Genomic DNA, 12,969 nt, shown 5'->3' on the forward strand with positions numbered 1-12,969 from the left:
TGCTGCTTGAACTGACTCCAGAGGTTGTTTCATTTCCTGGTGGGCAGGCATCTGTCACTCGAGCCCTGGGAAACAACTTCTTGTTCTTAACGATAATAATTACAATAATAATAACAATGACAATAATAATAATAATGGTGATGATGATGACGACGATGATGATGATGATAATAATAATAGAAGCCTCTGTGTGTCCTCCAGCCCGGGACCATGGGGAGCAGCAAGAGCAAGCCCAAAGACCCCAGCCAGCGGCGGCGCAGCCTGGAGCCCACGGAGAACACCCACCATGGGGGCTTCCCAGCCTCGCAGACACCCAGCAAGGCGGCTGCCCCCGATGCCCACCGCACCCCCAGCAGATCCTTTGGCACCATGGCTGCTGAATCCAAGCTCTTTGGGGGCTTCAACACCTCTGACACCGTCACCTCGCCGCAGCGCGCCGGGGCGCTGGCTGGTCCGTGGGGCTGGGGTTCACCAGGGTGGGGTCGTGGTGGGTTTGTGAAATAGGGGTCTCCTCAAGCCAGCTCAGCTACCTTAGAAGTCATAAAATCAGTAGGATGGCTTCTGTGGTAGTGTTGGAAACAGAAAGGTTTTAATAAAAGGCAAAATAACAAAACTCTTTACTGAGAAAAACCAAGCCAGGTGCAAAAGGTCCTTGCCCCTGGTAAAACACCTCACAAAAGCCATTAGTTTCTTTGTTCTCTTTTTTTTCTAGTAAATTGCTCAGGTGGGACTTTTTGGCTCCTGTCCCATTAGCTGTCCTTAAGTTTGGGGTGAAGTCCCCCAGGTCCTATGAGATGTCTTTTCACCTAATTGAGGAGTGAAACTTCTGGGCTTGTTTCCTTTTAAAGGGGACAAACTATAGTTTTGTCACTCCGTCAACAGGGGGCACATCCCTATCGGTTTGTGTCCAGCTTCTTGAGGTTTGGGGTTTTTGAGGGACTGGGCTTGGGGGAGGAGCAGGTCTGTGTTATCAGTGGGAGGCAGTGTCCCTGTGGCTGTGCCCTCCTGAGTGCTCTTTGTCACAGGGGGAGTCACCACCTTCGTAGCGCTCTATGACTACGAGTCCCGCACGGAAACCGACCTGTCCTTCAAGAAAGGAGAGCGCCTGCAAATCGTCAACAACACGTGAGTGTCCCTGCAGCCGAGCCCAGGGGTGAGCTGTCACCTCTGTCCCTCCTGTGGAGCCCCCAGCCCAGCCTGGCAGGACCAGCTGTGCCAGGAATGGATGGGTGCTCAGAGGGATGTGCCAAAATGCACACGGACACGGTGGCTGGTCCAAGGACACTGACACTGAAAGCAGTCATTTGCCTGCTCCCTCATCCTCCTGACCCTGCTGCTGGTCACTGTGGCCTCACAGCCTTGTCACCAAGCCGTGTCCTCTCTTTGCTGGCCATTCTGTGCCACTACAGAGCCATTCTGTGCCCTCCAGCACAGTCCTGACCAGTCCTGTCCCCATCCATGCTCAGCTGCCTCTTGTTGGCCTGGACACCTCCCTCAGCTTCATGGGTGCTTTTCCCTGTGCTTGTACACTGTCTCTGGTCTCAGCTTCTCTCTTGACTCTTTCTTTCTCTCCCTCCATGCTGTCCTTTAGGAGAAAAGTGGATGTCAGGTGTGTATTGCACATTCTTACTGTTATTATAAGTGACCTAAATGATCAAAGCCTGTCTGCTGCCCACTTGAGGGCAGGTTGGATGGAGCAGGGCTGGGAGGAGATGGTTTCCAGATGGTTTTGTGCATTTGTCCTCTTTGAGTGACCAGAATAGAGCAGGGAGTCCCTTCCCATGCTGGGGAAATGTTCCATCAGAGCTGTGTCTGCACCTGGGAGCTCTGAACCCATCCCCTTTCCTTGTCCCATGTGTGGCTCCCCTCTGCATTCTCTTTCCAGCTGGCTCTTCACTACCCCCTGCCTTTTGCATTTTTCTTTTGCATTTTTTAAATTTTACTTTTATATTTCATGAGTGGCTCTGGTATTCAAGTATTTCCTCAGGGTTTGGTTTGAGGACCCCCTGGTTTGCTCCCCATCCTGGTCACCACAGCACATCCATCACGAGCAGGGCAGCATGGCCAGCTGGAAGATGCACCTAAAAATGATCCTGTATTAACCCCATGTGTGCTCTGTCCTGACAGGAGGCACACACAGGCCAGAGCCTGGCTGGCAGAGCCAATGTCCCCAGTGTCCCCAGCTGTGGAGCTGCCACAGGGTCCTGAGGGTCTGCAGCTCCTGCTCCCCCTCCACTGCTGTCTTCCAACCTGGGCATCCAAAACAGCAAAGTCAAAGGGTGGAAAGATGAGGGAGCATCCCAGGAGTGAGATTTCTCCTGCAGTGCTTGGGCAGTGTGGCTCAAACATGTTTTCAATCTGATCCTTGTTCTCGTTGTTCCAGTGCTGTTTATTAATGGTTTGTTTCATCTATGAAGTCTGGGATGTGCCGCGTTTCAACATTGTAGGAAAAGCCTGAATTTGGGAGTTTTGGTGCTTCTTACTTTCAGCCTCAGCAGTGTGTGAGCCCTATGCTTGAGTTCTGCTCTCTGGCTGTTGCAAAGTGAGCTCTGCCCATGGTGGTCCAGATCAGGCCCATTTATGAGGGGTTTTTCTTTTCACCTTTTTATCAGTTCTGGGGTTTCCACACTTTTTCTTCCCTTTACTGCTATTTGTCAAAGGCTCAGTCACAGGGAAGGCTCAGTCTGTGATGGGCTCTGCAGCACCCTGGGGAGCAAAAGGGCTTTTGTTGGTGACACAGTCCTTTGGTGGAGGGTGCAGGATGTGGCTGCCAGCCTTCCCAGTGCCTGTGTGGGTGAGATTTCCACAGGGAGAGAGGTGGTGGAGGAAGTTGGGAGTTTGTGCAGTGCTCAGGGGTGAATCACTTTTCTCAGTGACCTCCCAGAGATGCTCACACAGTCTGGGAACAGCTCAGGCTGCTGCACTGTGGGGACAGCCACAGACAAATGTGTGATGTCCCTTTCCTCTGGTCTCCCTGGCAGGACAGGGAGTGCCCTGGAGCCGCAGGGAGGGGACTTGGGTTCAGTCCAGGAAGGGCTGGCAGGTGCTGGGCACAGTGGCCAGGGTGGTACCAGATTTTGGCTGTCCTGACAGGGCTGGGGTTGCTCAGGGTGAGATGAGAAGCCTCCACATCCCTCACCTCCCTGCTCTGGGTCATCCTACCAACCCACCCAGTGCAGAAGGGCTCTTGTGGTACCATTTCCAGTGGGAAGAAGTCTCCTCCCAGCCAGCAGGCAGCCAGCTGGGATGTGGTAGGATATTTTGGGTAAGATTGTGCAGGGAATTGTTGAAATGCTTTGTTTTGATGATGATGATGATTATTTTTTTTTTTTCCCCACTGAGACATTTTTGGAATAGTTTGTTTTGCTGAATTCCCAGCTTGTAGCCTTGCAGGCCAAGCTGGAATAAAGCCACAAGTCAAAAGCTGGGCATTTTTCAAGCAGATGTTTACTATGGTCCTGTGGGAAAGGAGCCCAACCAGCCTCCTGTCCCCTTCAGAGCCACCTCAGTAAAGGTGACTGGGGAAACAGCCCTGGCTGAGGAGCACAGTGAGGTGTGCTGGGGCTGGAAGAAGCTAAAATATCATCCAGGGCTGCTGTGAGGCTGTTCCAGGGGCAGAGCCCAGCTCTGTGAGTAGGAAGAGATGCCTGGAAGGTCCCCACCAAGTGGCACTATCACAGGGAGCTGGGGGCCATGTCTGGGTTATCCCATTGCTTTGAAGCATCACTGGTTTAGCTGGGAAAAGCACAGGTCACAAGCAACTGGTGAGTCTGAAGCAAGGATGGAGGTTTACACGTCTGCAGGGTCAGGGATGGGTCTGGATGTGGTCTGGTGTTCCTTGTAGTGGTGGCTGAGGTTATTGGTGTTTTTCTGTAGCTTGTTTGTGGAGGTTGTCCTGCCAAGTTCTTGTATCCTTACGGGGCCGTTCCCACGAATCTGCACTTTCCCGTAGCCTCGTCTCCCTTGTGGTCAGGATGAATTCAGAGGCTGTCTTTGATGGGCAAGAAGATGCAGGTGGTGGGAGGAAAAGCCCTGCTGTCCACAGGAAGGGGAAGCCACCTCCTGCAGTGCTCTTGTTCTCTATTTGTTGTCCTTTCCAGCCCCATCCGGTGGGAAGGAGGGCAGAGCACCCTCCAGCTCCTGGGGACATGCCTGGGGTCACTGTGCCCGGGGCAGAAGGGCTGGCTGGGGCTCAGCTGCAGGTTTTTAGGGACAAGGAGCCTCACTCATGGCTGTACAGGCACAGCCCTCACTGGGGCAGCAGGAGGCTCAGGGTCGGGCTGCAGCCTTGCAGGGGCAAGGAATGGGACACCCGGGCTGGACAGATCCTGCTGCATCCAGGCTGGACACCACAGACCACAAACCTCAGTCCTGTCCTGCTGCTTTTCTGCAGCCTGTGTTTAACTAACTCCCTTGGGTTTTCCTGGTTCCTTTTTCAATCGCTGCCATCATTCTGTCGCTGCTCCATGTTTCCTGTCCCTCCCCTTGCCTGCTGCTCCCTGCTGCCAGGACCCCCAGTGCCCCCCAGCCTCCAGCCAGATACCCTTCCCATTCAGGTGGCTCTGAAGGTGTTTTGGCTTGCTGGCTGCCCCGCCTGATTCGGGTTTAAAGCATTCCATATGTGGATGGATGGCCCCAGGAGCGAGAGCTCACCCAGACAGCCAGGGGCAGGGGCTGGCAGCAGGAGCTCTCCTGGCTGGGGTCTGACTGTGGGGCTGGGCTGTGGGGCTGCACCTTTTCCCAGTGGGGCTCTGTGCTGGCTCATCCTGCCCCGGTGCCTGTGGGCGGGTGAGGGGCTGGCTGGGGGGCTCCTGGCTCCACACTGAGTGTGTTTTGGTTCTCTTGCAGGGAAGGTGACTGGTGGCTGGCTCATTCCCTCACTACAGGACAGACGGGCTACATCCCCAGTAACTATGTCGCGCCCTCAGACTCCATCCAGGCTGAAGAGTAATTGCCATCTTTTAGACAGTTTATAGACAAGTGATAGCAAACACACCCTGAGCACTTCCCCTCCACCCCTGCCCTGCTCCTGGGAGAAGCCTCCAAGCCCTCTGGGTGTTTCCTTTTTGTTAGTTTTGCCCTGTGAATGTGCAAACCAGGCTCTCTTTAAGGCCATAGTGCAGTGCTGCAGCATGCTTGCATGGTGGAGGGGTGAGTGGTGGCATAGCAGGGCTGTGGATGCTTTTGCTCTGGTTTTTGTGGAGAGCCTGGAGAAGGCTCCAGGGAGATCTCATTGCAGCCTTCCAGAACTTAAAGGGATTCTTAAAAACAGAGAGGTGTTTTACACGGGCAGAGAGGCCTGTGAAAGGACAAGGGGCAACTAAACTAAAAGAGGAGAGATTTAGATGTTAGGAAAAAATTCTTTACCCATTGGATGGTGAGACACTGGCACAGGCTGCCCAGTGTGGCTGCCCCATCCCTGGCAGTGTTCAAGGCCAGTTTGGATGGGCTTTGAGTAACCTGGTCGAGTTGAAGGTGTGGCAGGAAGGTTCCAGCCCCTCTGGCAAGGAGGCAATGCCCAGCCCAGGCTGTGTGGGGATGTGACGCACACCGAGGTGCCCGAGCCCAGACACAGCCCCTGCTCTCCCAAACCTGCAGTGGGAGGGCCAGGGCTGAGCCCCCTGCTTGGGCAGGCAGTGGAGGGGGGCAGTGCCAGGGGCTGAGCCCCTGCCTTTGTCCTGCAGGTGGTATTTTGGGAAGATCACTCGCCGGGAGTCCGAGCGGCTGCTGCTCAACCCCGAAAACCCCCGAGGGACCTTCCTGGTCCGGGAGAGCGAGACCACAAAAGGTGAGCAGGGCTGGGGGGCTACTGGCCTGGAGGAGACCCTCTCTGGGGGGTGTGGGGGTACCCTGAGTCCCCTCAGTGTCTGCTGCTGGTGCTGGTCTCCAGGGAGCCAATGCTGATGCGGCCATCACATCACCGGTGACATGCCTGTGCCAAAGGCACTGTTACACCACTGGGCATGTGGGATGTGGCCACTTCTCTCCCACCACTGCCCACCCAGTGAATGCCCTTCTCAGAGGTGGTTCAGCTCATGGCAGGGTGGAAGCCAGGGGTCTCACCAACTCTGGCAAGACCACCAGGCAGGATGGTCTCTTTTCCTGTTTGTTTTTTTTATTGGTGGTTTATTTGGCTGGGATTTTGTACATCCCCAACTAGATGGTTTTTTTGTTTTCTCCTGGTCCCTGTATAGTGACAAAATCTTGAACACGTGCTGCCTGGGCAGCCAGGCTGAGGGAATGATGAACTTTAGTCCTTTCAAGTCTGACACTTCTGAAAGTGCGAGTTGTGATCTTTGAGGTTTGACTGCCTGAGGATGTTTCTTACCTGGTTTAGTTTGGCTCCAAATGCACCTTTGGGAAAAGCTCCTTGATGTTCCTTTCTGGTTTTTATGCCTTGAACTTTTCACTATTTGTTTTATTCTGATGGAAGCAGCTTCTTCAAGCAGCAGCATACATCTTGCCCTCTGTTATCTGTGGCCCCAGCAACACCACATTTTTCTCATGTGGGCAGAGCAGAGCCAGGCTCCTGAAGCAATGCCTATGGTGGCACTTGTGCAGGAGGGAACTGTGACATAATTCACAGTGGTCCGAGGATGAGGAAAGAGACGAGGATCTGACTCCATGTTTCAGAAGGCTGATTTATTATTTTATGATATATATTATATTAAAACTATACTAAAAGAATAGAAGAAAGGATTTCATCAGAAGACCAGTTAAGAATAGAAAAAAAAAGAATGATAACAAAAGCTTGTGGCTTGGACAGAGAGTCCAAGCCAGTTCACTGTGCTCATTAATTAGAAACAACCATACGAGACCAATCACAGATGCACCTGTTGCATTCCACAGCAGCAGATAACCATTGTTTACATTTTGTTTCTGAGGCCTCTCAGCTTCTCAGGAGGAAAAATCCTAAAGAAAGAATTTTTCATAAAATATGTCTGTGACAGGGAATTGTGCCCACCAGCCCCTTAGCTCCTCTCTGAAACACTGAGGAGCTGTTGGTCAGCAGCTCCCCCCAGCCTGGCTCTGCCTGCTCCTCTCCCCTTGTTAGCACATCCCATAGGATGGCTGCTGGCAGAGCTGCTGTGCAAGCAGAGGGCAGCTGAGGTTGTGATGGTGTGGCATGGCTGTAGCTGGGGGATGTGTGCCATTCCTCCCTGGCACGTGATGCCAACTGGTGCAGCCAGGAGCCTCTCCCCATCCTGTGCTTTTAGGTGAAGGCAGCACCTCCATGCCCAGCCCTGCAGTGGGACCCCATGGGGAGCACCCACCCATGGCACAGCCCCTGCAGCTCCTCTCTTGTGCCCACAGGTGCCTACTGCCTCTCTGTGTCTGACTTTGACAACGCCAAGGGGCTCAACGTGAAGCACTACAAGATCCGCAAGCTGGACAGCGGCGGCTTCTACATCACCTCCCGCACCCAGTTCAACAGCCTGCAGCAGCTGGTGGCCTACTACTCCAGTGGGTAGCCATGTGGGTCCCCTGGGCTCTGGGGGGCACCCTGGGTGCTGTCCCTGCCCTTGCTGCAGGGTGGGTGCTGCTGGAAGTCACTGCTGCACAGGGGACACCAGAGCAGCTGTGTGGGACTGTGGTGCAAAGCTGGGTTCAGGCAGAGGGTTTGGGTTTGGGTCCCCAGGGTGTTCACAGGAAAGTTGTGGGTAAAGACATCGCATGCCTAAGTACCCAAGTGTCACCCTGCTGCTGTCCCTTCCCGTGCCAGAACATGCTGATGGCCTGTGCCACCGTCTCACCAACATCTGCCCCACGTCCAAGCCCCAGACCCAAGGCCTTGCCAAGGATGCCTGGGAAATCCCCCGGGAGTCGCTGCGGCTGGAGGTCAAGCTGGGACAGGGCTGCTTCGGAGAGGTGTGGATGGGTAAGGACCGTTCCCACCCTGCTGTCCCCCCGTGTCACCACCTGCATCCTGTCCCCAGCCACTGGCAGATGCCTGGAGCTGGTGGTGGGGTGGGGAGCAGGGGAGGGACACAGCTTCCTGCCCCGTACGTGTGTCCTGAGCAGCGTGTCCTGTGCCACAGGGACCTGGAATGGCACCACCCGGGTGGCCATCAAGACACTGAAGCCTGGCACCATGTCCCCAGAGGCCTTCCTGCAGGAGGCCCAGGTGATGAAGAAGCTGCGACATGAGAAGCTGGTTCAGCTCTACGCTGTGGTGTCAGAGGAGCCCATTTACATTGTCACTGAGTACATGAGCAAGGGTGAGCAGGGGAGGGACACTGGGGGGGCAGATGAGGGGCTTTGCTCCTCTGGACTGCTCTCACCATGGTCTTTCTCACAGGGAGCCTCCTGGATTTCCTGAAGGGTGAGATGGGCAAGTACCTGCGGCTGCCCCAGCTCGTGGATATGGCTGCTCAGGTGGGTTTGCACATCCCTGGGCCTCCCTCATTCCTTGTGGGGACACTGTCTGCCTGAGCCCCTCACTGGGCTGTGGTGGCTGTCACTGGTCAGGCAGTGGGGTGCTCTGCAGCCTCGCTTGGGTGGGTGCCACTGTTGGGTCTCAGCCCAGAGCAGGGTTGCACTCCTGGACCATCATTTTGCCTGTTCCTGTTGCTACCAGCTCTCCCTGGCCAGCAAACCGAAGTCTGCATGGCATTTCTTGGGCAGCTGGTGTTCCCCACACCTCAGCTGGGTCCCACTGCAGGCCTGTTCCCCTCAGTGGTGGCAGGCTGTCCCTGGGGACCCTCGTGTCATCCTGTCAGCCACAGTGCTCCATGTGCTGCTCCCCACAGATTGCATCAGGCATGGCCTACGTGGAGAGGATGAACTACGTGCACCGGGACCTCCGGGCAGCCAACATTCTGGTGGGGGAGAACCTGGTGTGCAAAGTGGCTGATTTTGGCCTGGCACGACTCATCGAGGACAACGAGTACACAGCTCGGCAAGGTGTGTGCCCAGGGCTGCTGGCCAGAGCAATGGCCACTGGTCCCACAATGTGTGTGCCTGGAGCCACCATGTGACCCTGGAGGCACCCCCTCACCCTGCCTCTCCATCCAGGTGCAAAGTTCCCCATCAAGTGGACGGCCCCCGAGGCAGCTCTGTACGGCAGGTTTACCATCAAGTCTGACGTCTGGTCCTTTGGCATCCTCCTGACCGAGCTGACCACCAAGGGCAGAGTGCCATACCCAGGTGAGGGCTGGCACTTGCTGGCAGAGGCGCTGTCCCCTTTGTGATGCCCAACACCAGCTGTCCATGCTCAGTGCTTGCCCCTGAGCTGCCTCTTCCCATGTTGGATCCTGCCCCATGGCGTGAGCAGATATTGGCCAGGATGCAGCATCCCAACCACCCTGTCCCGCTCTAGTCTGGTGACAAGGGACAAGTGCTGCTAGGCCTGGGGTTCTTCTCTCCCTGGGTCATGGGGATTGCCCCTAAGGCGGGTCCTGGCAGTGCACCCTTAGTGTCCCTCAGGGACAGGGAGGGTACAGGCCTGGCTCTGCTCAGGGACAGGGAGGGTACAGGCCTGGCTCTGCTCAGGCACAGGCAGGGTGCAGGCCTGGCTCTGCTCAGGCACAGGGAGGATGTCTTTGGCTCTGATCAGGGGCAAGGAGGGTGCAGGCCTGGCTCTGACCAGTGCCATGTCTCCTCTGGCTGCACACAGGCATGGTGAACAGGGAGGTGCTGGACCAGGTGGAGCGGGGGTACCGCATGCCCTGCCCCCCCGAGTGCCCCGAGTCCCTGCACGACCTCATGTGCCAGTGCTGGCGGAAGGACCCGGAGGAGAGACCCACCTTCGAGTACCTGCAGGCTTTCCTGGAGGACTACTTCACCTCGACAGAGCCCCAGTACCAGCCTGGAGAGAACCTATAGACACGGGGCTCCTCCTGGCACCAGGGACGCTGCTGTCCCCAGCGCGGGGCGCCGAGGGCTGGCCTCCCAGCGAGGGGCTGTGTTTGTGGAGCAGCCCTGAGCAGGACAGGGCACTGTGTGCAGATGCAGCCAGGGGAGCCCCTGGGATCCCCCATCGCTCATTAAGACTTGTGGCCCGTGTTTAATGAAGCGGCGCTGTTCTGCTGGCGAGAGGAGCCTGTGGGCACCAACACAGCCAGCTCAGGAGGGCAAGCAGAGCATCTCCTGCCAAGAGACTTGGGTTTTGGGAGACTTTCCCCCTCACAGCTCTGGGGTGAGCCAGGAGGATTTGAGGGACAGCATCACCCCACCTCAGACACACGGTCTCAGTCTCCTGCAACCCCTTTCTAAATCAGCACAAATTTCCCTGCCCCGTCACCCTCCCCACCATCTCCCTCTTGGCTCCAGCTCTCCCAAGGGTGCTGGCAGAGATGTTTTACCACAGGGATGTCGCAATTCCAGGCTGGTTTGAATGGGATGGTGTGCCAGAGTGGTGGTGGCGGCAAGGGATGACAGCAGAACTCTGGTGGTCCCTCTGGCCTCACCATGACCTTAAGGGCTGGTGGGTTCTGGGACTCTGAAATGTGACAGCTCCAGGCTCTAGTGACCAACACTGTCCCATTGGAGCACCCAAGCACACAATCAAATCTTCCAGCTATGTCTGTTCCCCCAAGGGACACATCTTGCCTCTCTGGGGAGCAGGACTGGGGATACCAGCAGAGCCCTCACCCTGCTGTGCTTTGCCCCTCCACATGCTCCAGGTCTTCCAGCCAGACGCTTGGGAAGTACCCCCCAGCCACCCTCCCCAGCTCTGCCACCAGCTTTCCCACCAGCAGAGTCCCCTGGGCTGGCCCTGCCACCAAATCCAGTGCCACTGTGGTGCTTGGGTGCATGGCCCACGGAGTGTTCTGGGTGTGGGAATGTTTTGGAGGAAGTACTCAACTTTCACAGATGGTTTTGTCCACCTGGTGTGTTTTTAGCTGCCTTCCCTCTACCCACTGTGTCTCAACTTCCAGGCAGCAGTCCCCATGCAGCGTCCCCAGTCACATCCCCTCTCTGGAAGTGCTGTGTCACATTTGCATCCTCATCTCCCCTCTGCTCGCTCCCAGAGGCCTCAGCCTTATCTCAGCTTTGTTCCACACCCACCCTGTGGGGCTGATCCCTGGTGTAGGCAGGCAAGGCTCATCCCCTGCCCTCTCCCACCCAGCACCTGCTTGTACATAACCCTTGAGTGGTCCCTGCACCGCCCCAGACCTTGGCTTCATTGCATGTGTCAGTTTTCCCTGTCCTGTGGCTGTACCCTGCTGGAAAGCCTTCACCATGGTGGTTCACAAAGCTTCACTCCTTCACCTCCCGGGTCCCAGAGACCCTTGCTCAGAGAGACCTGGGGGTCTTCAAATGCTCCCCAAAGGGTTTTGGGGGCTTGGGGGATGCTGTGGGGCAGCGATGCTGGAGGGAAGGACCTGGAGAGGGGAGCCAGTGGCTGTGTCCTCCTCTCAGCCCTCAGGCTTTCTGTGCCTCCCCATCACCTTTGGGATGGTGTTTGCCTCTGGCACAGCCTCCTGGCGGGCAGCAGACCCAACCCACCCCTCACCAGCCCCTGCCATGCTGCCAGTGTCCTACAAAAGCTGGGTGGGACCCAAGCATGGGCAGGAGGTGGCCAAAACCCCTCCCCAGGTCTCCACCAGAGCAGGACGCAGGCAAGCCACTGTCTCTCACTCACTCACTCCCTCCCACAGTGCCCTGGTGTGGTTTGACCCAGCCACTTATTTATGAACCAAGTACATGGTTGATTGTTTGGTGGCTCCTTTTTTAATAGTAAAGCTTTTAAAGTCAGTTTGAACAGACTCTCCAGCAGTATGGAGAGGACATGCTAGCTTGAAGAGCAGCAGCTGGATAATGAATTTTTTTTAAATGATTTTGGGAATTGGAGCCTTTTCTCCCCCCTTCCTTTCCTAGCAGGTTTGCTGTGTTGGCATTTCTGCATTTGGGCAGGGACTCCCCAAACCTCAGTGTTCTGGGTCTTCCCATGTTTGCAGCCTTTTGGGATGGGCAGCTGCCACAGATCCCTGTCCCATGGTGGCTGTTCCAAGGGGTGGCTTGTGCCATAGCTCTGCCTGAATTACACAAATCCCTATCCCTGGAAGAAACCTTTTACAGCTGTAACATGTGGAAGGCAGACTTGGTCTGGAAGCTGGGAAGAGAGAAGGCAAGCACATATTCTGTGGTCTGGCCTTTGGTTGTGTGCAGGGCCCTGGGTGCAGCAGGACAGGAAGGCCAGTGCAGCCTGTGGCTCTTCCCAGAGGGCAGCAGGTGCCCAGGATGGCTGAATTCCCTCAGGCTTTCAGCAGGATCTGGTGAAGGAGATGTGCTGGGGACACTTTAGGGCAGTAAGGCAATCCCAGAGAAGCCCTCCTCCACGGGGCTGTGTGTCCACATGTCTGTGTGTCCATCCGTGTTCCTGTGCAGTGCTTGTGGTGGGACCCAGCATCACCAGACTCACCACCACAGCCAGCATGACCTGGGAATGCAGAGCTTCCCCTCCATCATTCTGTCTGCCAAGTTACTTTTTAAGCCAATAAACTCCAGAGGAGAGCCCCCACCTTAGGATGCTCTTTGGCTTCCTGGGGTCCATAAAATCCTACAAGTCATTCTCCTCTGCTGTTACCATTTTTTACACAGTCTTTTGTAAGATCTCCAACTGACTATGCAGAGAATGTGTGGATCTGTGTCTCTCTCCCCAGTTCCCCTCACTTCCTCACTTGCCTTTTTTGGTGTCTCAGTAAAATATTTAGCTTTTTTTTTTTTTTTTTTTTTTTTTTGGATAATAATACAACTTTGGAAAAAAAACCTGAAAAGGTCCAGCTTTTTGGGTGGTGGGGGGGTGGAGATACTTTGAAACTCTAACGTTGATGTAAATACTTTGCTATTTGATAATTAAATACAAACAGACCTCACAAAACAGAAGTGTAGCTTGTGTATGAGGAGATGGGTTCTGGGGGAGGCCAGGGTGCTGCTGTCAGCCTGACCTCTGGGGAAGTGCAGGGGACTGAGGTGATTTGTGTGCAGGGGATGAGGGGACTGAATTCAGAACTTCCAAGCCCT

The 12,969-nt window shown here is 55.4% G+C and overlaps 1 protein-coding gene across 2 annotated transcripts; it reads left to right on the top strand.

Moving 5' to 3' along the window:
* The first annotated feature begins 210 nt into the window (after positions 1 to 210).
* Positions 211 to 12,512, top strand: SRC (SRC proto-oncogene, non-receptor tyrosine kinase). Of its 2 annotated transcripts, XM_058814968.1 has the most exons (12): positions 211 to 451; positions 1,026 to 1,125; positions 1,592 to 1,609; positions 4,849 to 4,947; positions 5,685 to 5,788; positions 7,315 to 7,464; positions 7,724 to 7,879; positions 8,040 to 8,219; positions 8,300 to 8,376; positions 8,751 to 8,904; positions 9,016 to 9,147; positions 9,617 to 12,512. In XM_058814968.1, exons 1-12 carry the CDS (start codon positions 211 to 213, stop codon positions 9,823 to 9,825), a joined length of 1,620 nt encoding a protein of 539 aa, XP_058670951.1. In that variant the 3' UTR covers positions 9,826 to 12,512. The 2 variants fall into 2 exon arrangements, with proteins under 2 accessions (XP_058670951.1, XP_058670952.1); XM_058814969.1 differs by lacking the exon at positions 1,592 to 1,609.
* Positions 12,513 to 12,969: the final 457 nt, after the last annotated feature.

Source organism: Ammospiza caudacuta, chromosome 15 (assembly GCF_027887145.1).
Source record: "Ammospiza caudacuta isolate bAmmCau1 chromosome 15, bAmmCau1.pri, whole genome shotgun sequence".
Taxonomy (NCBI): domain Eukaryota; kingdom Metazoa; phylum Chordata; class Aves; order Passeriformes; family Passerellidae; genus Ammospiza; species Ammospiza caudacuta.

Coding starts and splice junctions, on each gene's coding strand:
- SRC (XM_058814968.1), top strand. CDS start 211: ATGGGGAGCAGCAAGAGCAAGCCCAAAGACCCCAGCCAGCGGCGGCGC. Junction 4,948..5,684: donor GACTCCATCCAGGCTGAAGA/GTAATTGCCATC, acceptor TTTGTCCTGCAG/GTGGTATTTTGGGAAGATCA. Junction 8,377..8,750: donor TCGTGGATATGGCTGCTCAG/GTGGGTTTGCAC, acceptor TGCTCCCCACAG/ATTGCATCAGGCATGGCCTA.